Source organism: Zea mays, chromosome 6 (genome assembly GCF_902167145.1).
Source record: "Zea mays cultivar B73 chromosome 6, Zm-B73-REFERENCE-NAM-5.0, whole genome shotgun sequence".
NCBI lineage: Eukaryota > Viridiplantae > Streptophyta > Magnoliopsida > Poales > Poaceae > Zea > Zea mays.
The window spans coordinates 107012505-107033075 of NC_050101.1; the positions used below are offsets into that span (position 1 = coordinate 107012505).

Consider the following 20571-nt stretch of genomic DNA (forward strand, 5'->3'; position numbering starts at 1 on the left):
TGGACTTGTTAAAAAAATGAGGCAAAACGTTATCCAAAATAGCTGAATTTATTAAGCAAGTATTGATATTCAGCGTTATCCAAGTATGCGAAGTTTCCAGGTTCTGCTCGTGGACCAGACCTAGCTAGGTCACGGGCACTCGGGCGGAGGGGACAAGCAGGAGGTGGTGGAGCCGTCGAGCCGTGACCCCCATCTTCTCGGTCATGTCTACATCCGCGGCCGTCATCCCAGGCGGCAGCTCCCAGTCAAAATGGTAGAGGAGGCTAGCGAGCGCAAGCTCCATGCTCACGAGCCCAAACGCCATGCCCGGGCACATCCTTCGTCCTGCCCCGAACGGTAGGTAGTCGAAGTCCGTCCCCTTGAAGTCGACGCTGCTGCTTTCAAATCTCTCAGGCACGAACTCCTCAGGCCTGTCCCAGTGGCTGGGGTCCCTAGCGATCGCCCACGCGTTCACGAACACCATCGTGCCCGCCGGCACGTCGAACCCCTGGACCTGGCACGAGCTCCGGCACTCCCGTGGGAGCAGGAGCGGCAAGGGTGGGTGGAGCCGAAGGCCCTCCTTGATGACCAGGTGCATGTAGCGCAGGTTGCTGAGGTCGTCCTCTGTCACTCTCTGCCGGCCGGCGGCGGCGACCGCTTGCCGGACCTCATCTTGCGCCTTCTTCATCACTCTCGGGTTCCTCATGAGCTCGGCCATGATCCACTGCAGTGCCGTCGCAGGCGTCTCGCTGCCTCCGGCGAACATGTCCTGCACGGCACATGGTTATAATAACTATATATATAGCCAATTCGGTTTCGGCACTACTCTAGTAGTATGTATACTGGACATCAATGGATCGAAATTCGAAACAGCATGACAATGTAATTTAGTTTGATTCTTTTATGGATCTGGAAACTGAAGTGCTTACCCCGACCACTGACTTGATGTTGTCGGTGGTGAGCGGAATCTGCAGGTCTCCCTCCCTCTGAATCCTCAGCAGCACGTCGAGGAAGTCTTCCTTGTCGTCGTCGCCGTCAGGTACTCTGCTCTCCGCGTGCTCCTGGACCATGGCGTCCATGAACGCGACCACTTCCTGCCGGTGCCGCTTCATCCGGCCCGGCATCCGGCTGACGAGCAGGGCGAGGCGCGACGCTGGGTAGAAGTCCGGCAAGCTCATGTTAGCGAACAGCTCGAGCCCGCGCTGCAGCATGGACAGGAACGTGTCCCGGTCCTTGAACCGGCTCCCGATCGTGGCGCGCACCGAGGAGTCGGCGGCGTACACGGCCAGCAGCTCGCTCAGGTTCACCGCCCGCGCGCTCGGCGCCGCCGCCGCCACGGAGCGGACGAGCCGCCAGACCTCCTCCTCGCGGACGGGGCGGAAGGACTGGACGCGCCGGGCGCTGAGCAGCTCGACGGTGCAGATCTTGCGGATCTGCCTCCACCTGTCATCGTAGGGCGCGAAGATGATCCCCTCCGCGCCCTCGGGGACGGCCAGCCGGACCATCCGCGTCACGGGGCGCGTCGCAAACTCGAGGTCCCTCGTCTTCATCACCTCGCGGGCGGCGTCCGCGGAGGAGGCGACCACGACGGGGAGCCCGCCAAGGCGGAGCAGCATCACCGGCCCGTGGCGCGCCGCGAGGTCACGCATGGCGCGGTGCGGAAGCGCGCCCGCGAAGTGATGCAGGTGGCCGATCAACGGGAGCGCCCACGGCGATGGGGGAAGCCGCGGGCCGCTGCCTCGACGGGACAAAGCTGCAAGGCGGAGCCACAGGAAGGAGATGACGGCCACGAGGGGGAGGAGGAGGAATGGGTGGACCGGAAGCGCCGCCATTGCCATGGAGGTTTGGTGATCCAAGTTCCAACTATGACGATGAGGGCGGGAAGGAAGGCGCCTCTCTCAAAGACTCTAGTCGAGAGCAGCTTTGACTATTGGGAACGACTGCTATGCATGCTGTTCGCTTCCTGAATCACCGGCTTATTTAGTTCTATACATAAGGTGTCAAAAAAATGTCATACTTGTCTAAAAGTAGACACTTAAATTCTACGTTATTGTTTGCCACGTCTAAAAGAATTTTATCATACTTTTACAAGTCATTGACGAGTTAAATCCACACAGAAGGTGAAACATCATCAGGACAATACAACACTTGATTTTCAGAACAAACGATTTTCTAGCTGTTATAGTAATGTCATAACTTGTCCAGATGAACAAACTTGAGAAGATCATGCAAAAAAAAAAAAAAATCAAACTACAACATCCAAAATAGAGAAAAAAAACTATATCAACCAATTTGCATGATATGACCCTAGAGAAAAATACTGTCTGTGGCCCTCCAAAACAATGCAAAGCTTGTAATTTGACAATTTGTCTTGCGATTTGTCTTGTAAGACTTTTGCTTTGTTTTTTTTTCTTTTTCCTCTCTCTAATATATAAAGATGTGTAGCTCTCCTGAAGTTTGACAAGAAAAAAAACAATGCAAAGCTTGTCATTTGGCACAGATACTTCATGCCACCAAAATGATTCACGGACAAGCGGAACTCAGACCCATAAGGCTTTGTTCGTTTGTGTCGGATTGCACCCGGAATCGTTCCAGCTAACCAAAGTTTATATAAATTAGAGAAGCAATCCAGTTAGGAATCGTTCCGACCCACCAATTCGGCACAAACGAACAAGGCCTAAGTGAACTATATAACTGACCACTAATTAATAAGATGAACATTGGAAACCGGGAAGTTTGCTTCTCACACTTGATTTCCCCTTGCACATATTACTCTAGTAACTATCTTGGTTTTTACTATCTTGGCAGGTGAATAATATAAAAACATCAACGCCCATGACTGCAATATTAATCCTAAGCACTCTTTCTTACGTGTTAGGAAATAGTTTGTTTTTTCTTTAAATAAAAGAGGTAATTGAACTTACATGTGCAGCAGTGTGTATGCCCATCTTGGGAGATCGGACATGCAAGCATGTAGAGATGAGATCAGATTCCTGCTGCAGAGCATCTTGGGACCATGCCCTGATGTGGGCTGGGCCCTTCGATCCTTTTTCTTTCGATTTTGGGAGTAGTAGTATTATGTATCTATAAGGTCGTATACAATTGATGTTTTAAGTTGTGTTTTCCCGTATGTCTAAAAGGTTAAATATAAAAAACTCAGGACAAGTAGAGTGACATCCTTTTAGTTCGCACGACCCCCTTCAGGCTCTGCCTCATGCGATCTCGAGCTCGGTGCCTCAGGACTATCCAAAGATGGGTTTTTCTAGGGCAGACTTTTCTCTTGACCTCCTACTGACTCGTGGTCCTCATGGGTCTAGGGACCTATCAATGTTTAACTCGAGGGTGCTAACGAACTAGTAAATTTGTGATGTGTGCCCTTGTTCCGGATGGTTGATGCAAGAAGACACACAAAATTTATCCAGGTTCGGGCAAGAGAAGGCCCTACATCCAGCGAGGGAGGGAGGCTTCTATTATCTTGTACCTAAGTGCTCGTAGTAGAGGATACAAGTAAGTCGAGAGAAGGAGTAAGTCCTAAGCTCTGAGTATGACTGAGGCGAGTTCCAATATCAGGAGTGAGGTGAGTTGTGAACCATGAAGTCGTGAAGTCGTCCAATCCCTCGCTAGAAGGCCCCAAGCTCCTCCTTTTATAGTCGCAAGGAGGAGGCCCAGGAGTACAAGGGTTGTTGCGCTGTTGTTGAGGTCAGAGGAGACGTGTCTGTGCCCTGTAGTGGCGTGGCTGGCGGGATGACTCTCGTCCTTGTGTCCGAGCCCTATCAGGATTATATGATCCACCTTATGGGTTATATAATCACTTATTGACCTGCTTATGGATTATAATAATCTAGGTATCTCGATGACTTAGTCCACCTAATAATTTATGTTGTTTGTTTACCTCTCAACTTATTTAAGCTGGATTATATAATCCAGAGGGTAAACAAATAGAACCTTAATACATGTCATTATTATTTTAACATTCGATGTGATAGGAACTAAACTTTAGTAAGGTGATACAATGCATCCCCTAAGTTTGCGGCCACGTTCTCGTGATCTATCTAGAGGTGCACCATACTATGTGCGGAAATACAATAGTGCATGGAAAAGTATAGTTTGGTGCATGTATTCCAATAATAAATTTAAGCTCCATATGATGCTCATGATGATGATAAAAATGATCTAAGTCGTGACCAGGTCATTGACTTTTTAAAAAACCTTGACCATGAAAGTTGTCTAGAGGGGTGAATAGGCGAAACCTAAAAATTATAAACTTCGAACACGAACTTTACGTGGGGTTAGGATTAGAAATGAGTAATAACGAAATCGAAGTGTGGAAGAGAGTTCTTCATGCTATGAGTTACTCAATCAATGCGGATAACTTTGGGAGCAAACTCAAAAGAAATGTAAGCAAGAGAACTTAGAGAGAGGGGAGAGGAATAATTAAATCATAAGACAATGATCAATACAAATGAACACAACGATTTGTTTCCTGAGGTTCGGTTCCAAAGAAGCTACTCCTTGTTGAAAAGGCCACGTATGTCAGGTCTCTTTCAACTCTTTCCCTCTCTCAAACGGTCACTTAGACCGGTTGAGTGTTGTTAGGGCAACAAAATAGACACAAAGATTTACGTGAAAAATTCCCATCCAATATGGAGGAGCAAACAACCACGAGGAAACAGATCCACTGTCAACCGTAGAGTACAAGTCACAGGGAGGACCTATATTTATAGGCGTACATGGAAGCATATTCCAAGGCATATTCCAAATATGTAAAAGGAATTAGAGACATATTCCAACAAGTGCTTCTCCTTACTCTCGAGGCTCACTGTCGGAGAGGGAATTCTCCGGCCGGGTGGCGGAACGCACCCGCCCTAAATCCTAAGATGAGGAGGGGCCTAAGCGTTTTGCCTGCTAGCTAGATGGACGATGAACACAAGAACACACAAGGGTTTATAGTGGTTCGAGCCGCCGGAGCGTAATACCCTACTCCACTGTGTGCTATATTGAGCTTGAGAGCTTGTATGAACTTGTGAGTCTGAGTGTCTAAGTGAGCTTGAGCCTAAGTTGGGTCTGAGAGAACTTGTCCTGTAACGTTGTGTGCCCTCCCTTTTATAGCTCAAGGGGGACACGTACAAGGATGCTGAGCCCTGACATGTGGGCCCAGGGGCAAAACGGAAGGAAGTTACTAACGCCTGCAACGCCCGGGCGATCTCCGAGCGCCATAATGTCCGTAGTGCACATAGTATTGATACGCTGCTGCTCCTTCCTTGGTACGCGCGAGTCATGATGAGTGCAGCGCATGCGACAGCATGGACGTACTGCCTGCCAACGGAATGGACAGGCACGCCGCCTGTAAGACGGCCTGGTCACTGCCCATCAGCGGAGTGGGCAGGGCTCATTAAATGCTGAGGCGACACATCGCCTGCCAGTGGAGTGGACAGGGCTCATTAAATGCTGAGGTGGCACATCGCCTGCCAGTGGAGTGGACAGGCGACGCGCCTTATCCACAATGCAGCGGCCGCGCGATCTAGAGGCCTTACGTCAGGCTCCGCCTGCTGGCTTACGTCACGGCCAGTAGGCCGCGTGGCAGCATCGGGTCTCCGCCTGAGCGGGGAGCAGAAGCGCACGCGATATGGTCCGGACACGCGTCAGCACCGGACCCCCGCCTGGCCTTGATTAAGGCCTGGGTATTCTTTGTCTCGGAATCCCGGGACCCCGCTGTGAGTGGCCCGGACCACACACAGAGAGGTCCGGGACCCGTCCCGGGGGTCCGGTTTGTACCCGCGGAGGTTCTGGACCCTGCCCGGAGGTCCGGTCCGTATGTGCAGGGGTCTGGCACTTTCCCATGGGGGTCCGGACCCACCGTTGATACCTTGGAGGATATTGTCTTCTCTGGCCACGTGGCGGCCCTGGAGTCATCCACGTGGTGGGGTCGGGTGCTGTTCACCATGCGACTAGAGATAGCTGCGCGGGCACCGCGTCTTCATACTGTAGTAAGGGGTACCCCTGTTTCAGGGTACCGACAGGGGAGGATACAAGTCTGTAGGTGGGGCCAAAGCTTGACTGGTGATTGGCGCGCCGCTTCCATGGGTTTGTTGACGTAATCACTGCCAGTCCGCCTTCGGTCACGCCAACTGCCACGTCTGTCCCCGCGGCTGACTGACCCGCGGCCCCCATGCATGATGGTTTCGCCGGGCCACGCACGAGGCGCCTCGATACTGCTGCATCGGTTTAAAAAAATCACCTCCTCTGTCTTCTGCGACAACCCCTAGGCGGCGCAGTACTGGCATGAGCGGCGATTCGCTTTCTCCGCACCCAGGAACCGGCGCCCAAGGAGTATGACTCGTGGGCCCGGGACCCCGCGCTAGAGACTGGGTCGTTTGTTTCTTGCGATGGAGATGAAGAGGCACACTACCGCGGGCGGCGGTTCACTTTTCGGGCGCGCGCGGCGGTTCGCCTTCTCCACACCCAGGAACCGACACCCAAGGAGGATGACTCGTGGGCCCAAGCCCCCATGTCAGAGACTGGGCCGTTGGTTTCGGCAGAGATGGAGAGGCGCTCTACCGTGGGCCGCGGTTCACTCCTCGCGTGACGGTTTGCCTTCTTCGCACTCGGAGACCCGCACCCCAGCTAAATGACTTGGGGGGCCTGGGCCCCCGTGTCATAGGCTGGGTTGCTTCGGTGCGCGTCGAGCGAGATTTTCCATAGCGTCTTAGGGCGCGAGCAAGGGAGTCTTCCTTTAAAGGGGATTTACCCCGTGTGCAGCGGTTACGCTTCTGCATTTTCTCCCAACTGTTGCGCCTTTTCGCCTTCGAGCTCTCCGCGCCCCTTTGGATTTGCATTCTTCTGCCGCCGTAGTCGCCATGGCCTTGCTAGTCCATCCCGAGCGCTTCCAGTCCGAGGTGGCACTCAACCTGGTACGCAACCTGCTCGGGTGGGGCGCGCCGGTGTTCGTCAAAAGAATCCGCGTCGGCACCTCTCCCCTCGGCGATCTCGCCGCCGGGGAGTTCGTGCTCTTCGTCTCCAACCTCTCCTGTGGGTTGGCGCTGCCGATCTCGCCTATCTTCCTGCTGCTGCTGGAGGAGCTCGGCCTCCAACTTCAGCACCTCATGCCCCGCTCCATCCTCCAGGCGGCCATTTTTGCCCACCTCTAGGAGATGTTCGTGGGGATGGTGCTTCTTCCGCCAGCGCCCGGGCGAAAGGGTGTCGTGCAGCGACCTTCCGGAGGTGGAAAGCGAGCTGAGTTGCGGCTCCATCTTTCGCGTGAACTTCACCAGCATCCCATGGTACACCTCCATGAACTGGTCTAGCTCCATCTCCATGAGGTGGAAAGCGAGCTGAGCTGCGGCTCCATCTCTTTGGCTTTAATGGCCTCGACGTCGCCTCCAACGATGAGGGCTCCTTCGCCTTGGTGCACGCATCGAGGAGGCCACCGCCGCTGACAAGCTGTAGCACCGGGTTGCCACCAGCGCCGCTGTTCTCAGTGGCCACCACCATGTTCAGGGTGCGTGACAGGCCTGCGCCCGGCGGCCGATACTGAAGACGCTGCCTAGGAGGACATACAAGATGCCGTGGAGACGGTGGCCGCGCGCTTTTAGCGCGACCCTGCTGATATCGAGTAGTTCATACCTATAGAAATGAGGCTAGGGCTCCGCTTGAAGGCGGATGTAATAACTTTTGTTTTTGTAAGATACTTTTGGGAACTATCAATTAAACAGCTCTTATCTGTGTAGTATTTGTTCTTGTTGTGTGTGGCTTTACCAACTCCTCTCTTGGTGCTTGGCCCCCCTGGGATGTAGGCTCGACGTGTCGAGGCTGGATACCAGTATACCTAAAAAAGAGTTGGTGTTCCGGCTGAAAGTCGCCTAGAAGGGGGTGAATAGGCAAATCTGAAATTTATAAAGTTTAAGCACAACTACAAGCAAGGGTTAGCGTTAGAAATATAATCGAGTCCGAAAGAGAGGGCGAAAAACAAATCACAAGCAAATAGCGAGAGTGACACGATGATTTGTTTTACCGAGGTTCGGTTCTTGCAAACATATTCCCCGTTGAGGTGGTCACAAAGACCGGGTCTCTTTCAACCCTTTCCCTCTCTCAAACGGTCACCTAGACAGAGTGAGCTTTTCTCTTCAATCAAACGGGACACTTATTCCACTACAAGGACCACCACAACTTGGTGTCTCTTGCTTTGATTACAAGTGAGTTGAAAACAAGAATGGAGGAAGAAGAAAAGCGATCCAAGCGCAAGAGCTCAAAAGAACACGACAAAACTCTCTCTTCTAGTCACTATTGCTTTGAGTGGAATTGGGACTTGGAGAGATTTTGATTCACTCTATTTGTGTCTTGTATTGAATACACTAGCTCTTGTATTGAATGTGTTGGCTGAAAACTTGGATGCCTTGAAGTGTTGGTGGTTGGTGGTATTTATAGCCCCAACCACCAAAGTGGCCGTTGGGGAAGGCTGCTGTCGAAGGACGCACCGGACAGTACGGTGCGCCACCGGACACTGTCCGGTGCGTTAGCCACGTCACCCAACCGTTAGGGTTCGACCGTTGGAGCTCTGACATGTGGGGCCACCAGACAGTCCGGTGGTGCACCAGACAGTCACTGTTCACTGTCCGGTGCGCCATTCGCGCCTGCTCTGACTTCTGCGCCGTAGTCCGTGCACTGTAGCTCACTGTTCACCTTTTGCAGACGACCGTTGTCACTGTTAGCCATTACTCGCTGGCACACCGGACAGTCCAGTGAATTATAGCACAGAGGCAATCTCAAAAACCCGAAGGTGATAAGTTCGGAGTTGATCTCCCTGGTGCACCTAACACTGTTTGGTGGTGCACCGGACACAGTCCGGTGGCACACCGGACAGTCCGGTGCGCCAGCCCAGGGCAGCCTTTGGTTGTCTTTTGCTCTTTTTATTTGAACCCTTTCTTGGACTTTTTATTGGTTTGTGTTGAACCTTTGGCACCTGTAGAACTTATAATCTAGAGCAAACTAGTTAGTCTAATTATTTGTGTTGGGCAATTCAACCACCAAAATTATTTAGGAAAAGGTTTGACCCTATTTCCCTTTCAATCTCCCCCTTTTTGGTGATTGATGCCAACACAAACCAAAGCAAATATACAAGTGCAGAATTGAACTAGTTTGCATAAGGTAAGTGCAAAGGTTGCTTGGAATTAAACCAATTTACATTTCATAAGATATGCATGGATGCTTTCTTCTATTTTAACATTTTGGACCACAGTTGCACCACATGTTTTGTTTTTGCAAAATCTTTTGGAAATTCTTTTCAAAGTCTTTTTGCAAATAGTCAAAGGTAAATGAATATGATTTTGAGAAGCATTTTCAAGATTTGAAATTTTCTCCCCCTGTTTCAAATGCTTTTCCTTTGACTAAACAAAACTCCCCCTCAATGAAATTCTCCTCTTAGTGCTCAAGAGGGTTTTAGATATTAATTTTGAAAGGGGTTATACCAATTTAAAATTATATCAAAAATAAGATACCAATTGAAAAACTTCTTTAATACAAAATGAAAGAACACATTTTTTTGAAATTGGTGGTGGTGCAGTCCTTTTGCTTTGGGCTAATACTTTCTCCCCTCTTTGGCAAACAATATAGGAGTGAAGATTATACCAATTTTGGAGAGCGGTGCGGAGTGACGGCGAAGAATGAATAATTCAATAGAGTGGAGTGGAAGCCTTGTCTTAGCATGAAATACACTTGAAAACCACATTAGTCATAGCAAATGAAAGAGATATGATCAAAGGTATACAATTGAGCTATGTGTGCAAAATATCAATCAAAATTCCTAGAATCAAGAATGTTTATCTCATGCCTAAGTTTGGTAAAAGTTTTCTCATCTAATGGCTTGGTAAAGATATCAGCTAATTGTTCTTTGGTGCTAACATATGCAATCTCGATATCCCCCCTTTGTTGGTGATCCCTTAAAAAGTGATACCGAATGGCTATGTGCTTAGTGAGTTGGTGTCCCGGCTGAAAGTCGCCTAGAAGGGGGGTGAATAGACAAATCTGAAATTTATAAAGTTTAAGCACAACTACAAGCCGGGGTTAGCGTTAGAAATATAATCGAGTCCGAAAGAGAGGGTGAAAAACAATTCACAAGCAAATAGCGAGAGTGACACGATGATTTGTTTTACCGAGGTTCGGTTCTTGCAAACCTACTCCCCGTTGAGGTGGTCACAAAGACCGGGTCTCTTTCAACCCTTTCCCTCTCTCAAACGGTCACCTAGACCGAGTGAGCTTTTCTCTTCAATCAAACGAGACACTTAGTCCACTACAAGGACCACCAAAACTTGGTGTCTCTTGCTTTGATTACAAGTGAGTTGAAAACAAGAATGGAGGAAAAAGAAAAGCGATCCAAGCGCAAAAGCTCAAAAGAACACGACAAAACTCTCTCTTCTAGTCACTATTGCTTTGAGTGGAATTGGGACTTGGAGAGATTTTGATTCACTCTATTTGTGTCTTGTATTGAATACACTAGCTCTTGTATTGAATGTGTTGGCTAAAAACTTGGATGCCTTGAAGTGTTGGTGGTTGGGGGTATTTATAGCCCCAACCACCAAAGTGGCCGTTGGGGAAGGCTGCTGTCGAAGGACGCACCGGACAGTCCGGTGCGCCACCGGACACTGTCCGGTGCGCTAGCCACGTCACCCAACCGTTAGGGTTCGACCGTTGGAGCTCTGACATGTGGGGCCACCGGACAGTCCGGTGGTGCACCAGACAGTCACTATTCACTGTCCGGTGCGCCATCCGCGCCTGCTCTGACTTCTGCGCCCGCAGTCCGTGCACTGTAGCTCACTGTTCACCTTTTGCAGACGACCGTTGTCGCTGTTAGCCGTTACTCCGCTGGCACACCGGGCAGTCCGGTGAATTATAGCAGAGAGGCAATCTCAAAAACCCAAAGGTGATAAGTTCAGAGTTGATCTCCTTGCTGCACCGAACACTGTCTGGTGGTGCACCGGACACTGTCCGGTGCGCCAGACTAGGGCAGCCTTCGGTTGTCTTTTGCTCTTTTTATTTGAACCCTTTCTTGGACTTTTTATTGATTTGTGTTGAACCTTTGGCACCTGTAGAACTTATAATCTAGAGCAAACTAGTTAGTCTAATTATTTGTGTTGGGCAATTCAACCACCAAAATTATTTAGAAAAAGGTTTGACCCTATTTCCCTTTCAATCTCCCCCCTTTTTGGTGATTGATGCCAACACAAACCAAAGCAAATATATAAGTGCAAACTTGAACTAGTTTGCATAAGGTAAGTGCAAAGGTTGCTTGGAATTAAATCAATTTACATTTCATAAGATATGCATGGATGCTTTCTTCTATTTTAACATTTTGGACCACGCTTGCATCACATGTTTTGTTTTTGCAAAATCTTTTGGAAATTCTTTTCAAAGTCTTTTTGCAAATAGTCAAAGGTAAATGAATATGATTTTGAGAAGCATTTTCAAGATTTGAAATTTTCTCCCCCTGTTTCAAATGCTTTTCCTTTGACTAAACAAAACTTCCCCTCAATGAAATTCTCCTCTTAGTGCTCAAGAGGGTTTTAGATATTAATTTTGAAAGGGGTTATACCAATTTAAAATTATATCAAAAATAAGATACCAATTGAAAAACTTCTTTAATACAAATTGAAAGAACACATTTTTTTGAAATTGGTGGTGGTGAGGTCCTTTTGCTTTGGGCTAATACTTTCTCCCCCTTTGGCATGAATCGCCAAAAACGGATACTTTGTGAGTGAAATATAAGCCCTTTTTTAAACTCTCTCCCTCTTTGGCAAACAATATAGGAGTGAAGATTATACCAATTTTGGAGAGCGGTGTGGATCGACGGCAAAGAATGAATAATTCAATGGAGTGAAGTGGAAGCCTTGTCTTAGCATGAAATACACTTGAAAACCACATTAGTCATAGCAAATGAAAGAGATATGATCAAAGGTATATAATTGAGCTATGTGTGCAAAATATCAATCAAAATTCCTAGAATCAAGAATGTTTAGCTCATGCCTAAGTTCGGTAAAGGTTTTCTCATCTAATGGCTTGGTAAAGATATCGGCTAATTGTTCTTTGGTGCTAACATATGCAATCTCGATATCCCCCCTTTGTTGGTGATCCCTTAAAAAGTGATACCGAATGGCTATGTGCTTAGTGCGGCTGTGTTCAACGGGATTATCCGTCATGCGGATTGCACTCTCATTATCACATAGGAGAGGGACTTTGGTTAATTTGTAACCATAGTCCCTAAGGGTTTGCCTCATCCAAAGCAATTGCGCGCAACAATGGCCTGCGGCAATATACTCGGCTTCGGCGGTAGAAAGAGCTACAGAATTTTGTTTCTTTGAAGCCCAAGACACCAGGGATCTTCCCAAGAACTTACAAGTCCCTGATGTGCTCTTCCTATCAATTTTACACCCTGCCCAATCAGCATCTGAATATCCTATTAAATCAAATGTGGATCCCTTGGGGTACCAAAGACCAAACTTAGGAGTATGAACTAAATATCTCAAGATTTGTTTTATGGCCCTAAGGTGAACTTCCTTAGGATCGGCTTAGAATCTTGCACACATGCATACAGAAAGCATAATATCCGATCGAGATGCACATAAATAGAGTAAAGAACCTATCATTGACCGGTATACCTTTTGATCTACGAATTTACCTCCCGTGTCGAGGTTGAGATGCCCATTGGTTCCCATGGGTGTCTTGATGGGCTTGGCATCCTTCATCCCAAACTTGGTGAGTATGTCTTGAATGTACTTCGTTTGGCTGATGAAGGTGCCCTCTTGGAGTTGCTTGACTTGAAATCCTAGTAAATACTTCAACTCCCCCATCATAGACATCTCGAATTTTTGAACCATTATCCTACTAAACTCTTCACAAGTAGATTTGTTAGTAGACCCAAATATGATATCATCAACATAAATTTGGCATACAAACATATCATTTGCAATAGTTTTAGTAAAGAGAGTAGGATCGACTTTTCCGACTTTAAAGCCATTAGCGATAAGAAAATCTCTTAGGCATTCATACCATGCTCTTGGGGCTTGCTTGAGCCCATAAAGTGCCTTAGAGAGTTTATATACATGGTTAGGGTACTCACTATCTTCAAAGCCGGGAGGTTGCTCAACATAGACCTCTTCCTTGATTGGTCCATTGAGGAAGGCACTTTTCACGTCCATTTGATAGAGCTTAAAGCCATGGTAAGTAGCATAGGCAAGTAATATACGAATTGACTCAAGCCTAGCTACGGGTGCATAGGTTTCACCGAAATCCAAACCTTCGACTTGTGAATATCCCTTGGCCACTGTTGGGGACTTGTTCTCAAATGCTATGAGTTAAGAACAAGGCAACACAAAAAATGTTAAACGTTAAAGTCCTTCGTCCTTCGAAGCATTATTTCACTTGAGGATATAATGATTTTCGGACGAAGGTTACGAAGGACATACCTTCATAAACACAACAAATAATAATGAAGAAGAAAACATATGAAATGTAAAGGATAAATTAAACAATTATATATTGTTATTAACTCATTTCTATATTATTACTATGGAAAAATAGAAATGATATCAAATTATAAATGTACCTTCGGCTTAAAAGAAGGTAATAGCACAAGCGTGACGCAAAAGCAAATGCCAAGTCAGCGTGAACAGTACAGGAGCACTGTTCACCTATTTATAGGCACGGGTCACAGCCCATGTAAAATTACATCCATGCCCTTTACATTTGGTAGTAATTCTATAGTAATCCACCGAGGTCTGAATAGCCTTTTCATCTTTAAGTCGGTTTCCTTTTCTGCTATCACGCCGAAGCTTTCTTGCTTACAGCTTCGGCGCTGTGTCAACCTTCGTATTCTTTGGGCTTCTCCCACTGTGGTACCGATTTGAATCCAAAGTTACCTGTTCACATATTATACTCCAGAAACATTGTTAAATCATGTTTTTGAGGACCTTCGGAAGCCGAAGGCCCCCAATAGTAGCCCCTCGCAATATTAATTTGTTAGAATGATAAATTTAGATTGCGACATGGACGAAGGCCTTAAGCCGAAGGTCCGAAAAAACACCTTCCCTTTGCTGGAACAACAACATTCACTGACAAGCGGGGTCTTCCAATTTTTAATGCACTGGGTCGTATAAATAAGAGCATACCACGAGCTCACTTGGTACGCTTTCCTGCCATCTGCTTTTGCTTACTCAATTTTTAGCTCTTGCGCACCAACACTTGCTTGGCTTTTTAAGTTTTTAAGCTTCGGCTTTGAAAGCAATTTTTCAGCATCTTCGAAGATGTCTGAGGATAAAAGGGCTGCTGTCGAGATGAAGCTAAGTCTATCTGAAGAGAAAAACCTGGGGTTTCTTGAAGCCATGTCGAAGACAAATACAGAAAAGATCACCAAAGAGATTTTAGAAGGTTTATCTGAAGATACTGATGATAGCGACAGTTATGATGTGGACAGTGGTGGTGAAGACTCCGAAGATCGCCCTTGGCGACCAAGCCATGCGGTTTTCGGCAAATCAAGTATCAAAGAAAATCATCTTGTCAGCATGAGGGGAAGATATTTCCGGGACTTGTCCGTTGTGAGGGCCGACGAAGGAGAAAAGACTTGTCCGACTCCTGAGGAAAATGAAGTCGTAGTGTTCCGAAGCTTTTTGAAAGCTGGACTACGATTTCCTCTGAGCAGCTTTGTCGTAGAAGTACTGAAAACATTTGAAATCTATCTTCACCAACTTATCCCCGAAGCAATCATAAGGATGAATATCTTCGTGTGGGCCGTGAGAAGCCAAGGTCTGGAACCTGATGCAAAAAGTTTCTGCAACATACACGAATTGTTATACGAGACAAAACCCTGGGGTAAGGAACAGTATCACAATAATTTCGGCTGCTACAGTTTCGTCTCTCGGTCCGGGTCAAGCTGTCCCGTGCCAACCTTTCGGAAGAGATGGCCCGGCGACTGGATGACAGAATGGTTTTATGTGAAGAATGACCTGAAAACACGGGAAGATATTAAAGGTATAATTATGCGCCCTATTTGGCAAAGCTTCGGCCTGCGGAAGCCGAAGGTTGAAATGAACGAGGCTGCCGAAGAATGCCAAAGAGCCTTCGGGATTATTTGCTCTTTTATTGGAACGAGAGATCTAGTTCAAGAGCATATTGCCTTCAGAGTATGGCCGCTCGCGGAAAAATGGGAAATGCCGCAAGAGACCATAAAGGAGGCTGACGAAGGTGGACTTATCAGGCTGAAGTATACTTTCAAATTTGGAGATAAATTCGTTGAGCCAGATGATGACTGGCTAAAAAGCATTGAAAATTTAAGTGATGAACTACTTGGGGTTTATTCAAAGGCCGAAGATACTGCATTGTCAGCAGCCTTCGGAGGCCGGAAAAAGAAAAGGCTGAATCGAGTGTTTGACGCAATTGGGTTCATGTACCCCGACTACCAGTATCCAGCGCGGGGCCAAAAAAGAAAAAACGCAACTTCTGCACAGGAAACTGCTTCAGCCGCTCCCAGCGAGCCAGTGCCGAAGAGACAAAGGGTAAAGGTTCTCACACACCGGCCACGCTACATTGAACCAGCTACAGTGCCTGAGTTCGCCGGTGAAACCTCTTCGGCCACTGATATTAAAGAACCAACTTCAGTGTCGAAAATCGAAGAAAAAACTGAAACACCCTCAGCAGAGAAAGCAGAAAAACCGAGTACTGAGGGAACGAAAATATTGGAAATTTTAAGTCCTTCAGCAAGTGTTGAGACATTAAAAAACCAAAAGGGCCCAGCGGTGACTCCGAAAAGAAAAAGAATGGTCAATGTGCTAGATGTTCTGGAGACAATTAAGTCCTCAAGCACAACTCCGAAGAAGACTGTTGAAACTTCCGAAGCGGAAACTGAAATTTTTGATACTAAAGCTCCAAAGCAACAAACTGAGGCTGAAGCGGGGCCTTCAGAGCCCATGAAGGTAAAATCTTTGAAAACCGAGGAAGAAGAAAAAATGACGGAGTCAATTCTTGTTGAAGAAATCAGTGCTGTTGCCCCCGAAGCATCTCCCAAAGTCCTTCATTATATTATTCGACATGCTTCGGGGAAAAAGTTGTCTGAAAAAGAAAAGCAAGAGGCCCAGTTTTACGCCCAAAAACTGAAATATCCAAAGGGGGCGTTGATATTCAACGGCAGCGGAGAAGAAGACTTCTTGTATTGTCTGCCTGACAGCAAGGAGATTTCTGTCTGTCGGGAGATGAGCAAGAGCTTCGGTTTCCCAACACTAGAAGACGGGCTCTCGGCATTGTCGAAAAACGAGCTGGCCGACAGCTTGGCGTACAATAGCTTAAAGGTGCAAAAAATGAGGTCTTTGTATTTTTTCTTGAGACCAAAATTTTTCGTTTGCTTAAATTTATTGACGCACACACATTTTTCTCTGCAGGGCCTTATACTTAGAAATGCCCTCAGGGCCCAAAAAGATGCCGAAGACGAAGGGTGTGTTATGGCCCTGAGCAACCTTCGTTCCGAAGTAATTGAACTAAGGAACGAAGGTCTCGAAAAAGATAAAATATTACATTCATTGATAAATAGAATAAAAGAAGACGAAGCCACTTTTAAAGGTCAAACTGAGGCTCAGAAGCGTGAGATTGAAGATCTTCGAAAACAATTAGCCAGATCTAAAGAGGAACGCATACTTGAAGAAACGAAACGAGAACTTAGCGACCAATGGGCAAATCATTTAGAAGGAACTGTTGAAGAGCTTCGTTCATCCAAAAAAAGATGCTATGACAAATCTATGGAGTGTGTTAAGAAAATAAAAGCTAGCTTCGCCAGCGTTGGCGCATTCTCGAGCGAAGAAAACTTTACAAGAGGCAACCCTGAAGGTCCCATCGAATGGATGAATCACGAAGCTGAGGCCTTTGAGGAAATTTTAAATAGCCGCGGAGACATATGCGCTTTTTCGGGTGCCCGGGGGATTGCCACCATTTTGGAGAGATAGGGCTGTGAGCATATAAAGATTTTAGCACAGTCCGAAGCTACTTTGTCCTTCGAAGATGCAAAAGATCCTTCAGCCGAAGCTAGCATGGTTGGTGGAAAATTTTTCACCGATATCTGGGATAATGGTGGCCGAGAAATGGCCCGAGAAATTATCCAGAAAAGCGAAAAAGACATCCATGACGCTAGAAAAGTAGCAGAGGCTGTTGAGAAAACCGCTGAGCCCGAAGGGCAAATAGGTATTAACTAATGGTTTTTATTGTGTTGTAATTTTTGATTTTAAACTTCGTTCGCAATTTGTAATAGCAATGTAGCCGTATCCTGTCCTCCCTCAGATCCTACTAAAGCGCCTCCAGGCCCTCAGCCGAAAGATGACGATGAAATTAAAAAGATGGCTGAAGCTATCATGGATCAAGTTGTCAATCAACTCCTGAACGAAGCTGCGGAAGTAGTACTTAGGGAAGACTAGGTGCTATTGTAAAAACATCTGAAATGTAATATGTGTAATATCTTGTAACCCTGAATGTAATATACTTGTTTTTTATGATTCAATTCTTTACGATGCATGAAATTTACATACATATCGTTTTTGAGTCTTTGACGAAAAAACACCTTCCCTTCTTTTCATGCTTCGTGAAGAAGAATTTTCATTTATCACAACTATATCCATAGTGTTCTGATGAAGAATATCCAAGCTTCGCGAAAATATTTTCCGAAGCTACACTCCGAAGATCAATATGGTATCTCCTTGTGACTTAGCATGATTTTCCCTTTTTCAAAGCATTCTTCCGAAGATCAATATTGTGTCCCCTTCTTGTATATGCAGCATGATGTATGATGCTTATGCTATGCGAAATGATATGATGATGTTATGCTATGTAAAATGGTATTTATTCCGAAAATACACGCACATCCCTGCAATAAAACACATAATCTTTTTAAATCAGCGTTGACTTTTCGCTGTAAGCCTCCCTTAGGAGCTTCTTCGCCTTTACTTCAGCGGAATCAACGTTTATTTTTCGCTGTAAGCCTCCCTTAGGAGCTTCTTCGCCTTTTACTTTCGGCGGTATTCGTGTTGACTTTTCGCGCTTCGCCTTTTACTTAGGCGGTATCAGCGTTTATTTTTCGCTGTAAGCTCTGCATTCCCTTTGGAACGACTTTTGAGCAGGAAACTTACACTGCGCTCCCTTTGGAACGGCTTTTTGTAACTTCAGCAAACTTACTCTGCGTTCCTTGGAACGACTTTTTGTTGCTTCGAAGAATTCATGCCGTGCCTTTTAAAATAAACTCTTGATAATTCGAAGGTCCTTCTTGCTATCGCAAATCTTTTAAGCTTCAACAACTTAAGCCTGTAGAGGAGATATATTTTCCTTGTGGCATACAACGAAATCATTACGTGAGATTAAAAAGTGTCCTTCATTACACAGAAAATAAAACTGAATGGAAAAGACTACTATCAAGGTAGGATATTTGTCAAGAAATGTGCTTCGACTCTGGCACAGTGCTATTGACTGTGCGAGGTTCGGACTGTTCTCTGAAGTCCCTTTGGTGTTGAGCATATTGGCCCCCTTCTGGCTGCTGGCCTTGTTGTAGCGGTGGTGGAGGCGGAGGCTGTTGCCAGGAAGCTTGAGGTTGACTCGCCGAAGCTACAGAAACTGCAGGGTGGTTGCCTACATATTCTGGGATATAAGGCGAATGATACGAAGCAGTGTGCATGATCTGCTTCGGCTGACCCTGTTGTGCTGCAGCTTCGGCTATCTCCTTTTGCTTCTGGATGGTAACATGGCACATCCTGGTGGTATGGCCCTTGTTTTCACCACAGAACAAGCAAAATGTTCTCCTTGGTTGATCTCCAAATCTTCCGCCGAAGCCCCTGGCGCCTCTGCCTCTTGGAGCTGGCGGCCGGAAGGAGCTTTGCTGTTGCCCCGAAGCCTGTGAAGAACCCTGTGGCCTTTGCTGCTGACTCCCCTTATCATCATTTTGAGTAGAGTTGTGAATTGACCTGACGTGCCTCGGATAAAATCTTCCTCCGAAGCCCCCTGGTCATTTCGGAAAACCTGAAAGCCTCCTCCCTTCTTTGACGAAAATCATTGTCAGCCCGAATATACTCATCCATCTTCTGGAGCAGCTTCTCCAAAGTTTGAGGAGGCTTCCTAGCGAAGTACTGAGCTGAAGGTCCTGGCCGAAGTCCCTTGATCATGGCCTCAATGACAATTTCGTTGGGCACTGTTGGCGCCTGTGCCCTCAAACGCAAGAACCTCCGGACATACGCCTGAAGGTATTCTTCGTGATCCTGGGTGCACTGGAATAGAGCTTGAGCAGTGACCGGCTTCGTCTGAAACCCTTGGAAGCTGTTTAACAACATGTCCTTCAGCTTTTGCCATGAAGTGATCGTTCCTGGTCGAAGGGAGGAATACCAGGTTTGAGCAACACTCCTGACAGTCATAACAAAAGATTTTGCCATGACTGCAGTATTGCCACCATACGAAGATACTGTTGCTTCGTAGCTCATCAAAAACTGCTTCGGGTCTGAATGGCCGTCAAATATAGGAAGCTGGGGCGGCTTGTAGGACGGAGGCCAAGGTGTAGCCTGCAGCTCAGCGGATAGAGGAGAAGCATCATCAAAAGCAAAATTTCCATGGTGGAAATTCTCATACCAGTCATCTTCGTTGAAGAAGTCCTCCTGATGAAGATCTTTGTGCTGAGGTCTTCGGTTCTGCTCATCCTGAGTAAGATGACGAACTTCTTCAGAGGCTTCGTCTATCTGCCTTTGCAGTTCAACTAGCCTGGCCATCTTTTCCTTCTTCCTTTGCACCTGTTGATGAAGCATCTCCATGTCTCTGATTTCTTGGTCTAGCTCATCCTCTTGCAGTGTCGGGCTGACAGCCTTCCTCTTCTGGCTTCGGGCCTCCCGAAGGGAGAGAGTCTCCTGATTGGGGTCCAGCGGTTGCAGAGCTGCAGCCCCAGTTGCTGAAGCTTTCTTCGGCGCCATAGCGAAGGTTTATGAGTGGAAGTGAGTTCACCGGAGGTGGGCGCCAATGTTGGGGACTTGTTCTCAAATGCTATGAGTTAAGAACAAGGCAACACAAAAAATGTTAAACGTTAAAGTCCTTCGTCCTTCGAAGCATTATTTCCCTTGAGGATATAATGATTTTCGGACGAAGGTTACGAAGGACATACCTTCATAAACACAACAAATAATAATGAAGAAGAAAACATATGAAATGTAAAGGATAACGTAAACAATTATATATTGTTATTAACTCATTTCTATATTATTACTATGGAAAAATAGAAATGATATCAAATTATAAATGTACCTTCGGCTTAAAAGAAGGTAATAGCACAAGCGTGACGCAAAAGCAAATGCCAAGTCAGCGTGAACAGTACGGGAGCACTGTTCACCTATTTATAGGCACGAGTCACAGCCCATGTAAAATTACATCCATGCCCTTTACATTTGGTAGTAATTCTATAGTAATCCACCGAGGTCTGAATAGCCTTTTCATCTTTAAGTCGGTTTCCTTTTCTGCTATCACGCCGAAGCTTTCTTGCTTACAGCTTCGGCGCTGTGTCAACCTTCGTATTCTTTGGGCTTCTCCCACTGTGGTACCGATTTG

General features: G+C 46.7%; 1 protein-coding gene across 1 annotated transcript; it reads right to left on the minus strand.

Moving 5' to 3' along the window:
• Nucleotides 1-29: 29 nt before the first annotated feature.
• On the minus strand, nt 30-2030 carry LOC103629710 (zealexin A1 synthase-like). Its single transcript, XM_008650823.4, has 2 exons — nt 909-2030; nt 30-748 (listed from the first exon to the last, which is right to left on the minus strand). The coding sequence occupies exons 1-2, from the start codon at nt 1815-1817 to the stop codon at nt 125-127; spliced, it is 1533 nt and encodes a 510-aa protein (XP_008649045.1). The 5' UTR covers nt 1818-2030; the 3' UTR covers nt 30-124.
• Nucleotides 2031-20571: the final 18541 nt, after the last annotated feature.

Coding starts and splice junctions, on each gene's coding strand:
- LOC103629710 (XM_008650823.4), bottom strand. CDS start 1,817: ATGGCAATGGCGGCGCTTCCGGTCCACCCATTCCTCCTCCTCCCCCTC. Junction 749..908: donor ACATCAAGTCAGTGGTCGGG/GTAAGCACTTCA, acceptor TGTGCCGTGCAG/GACATGTTCGCCGGAGGCAG.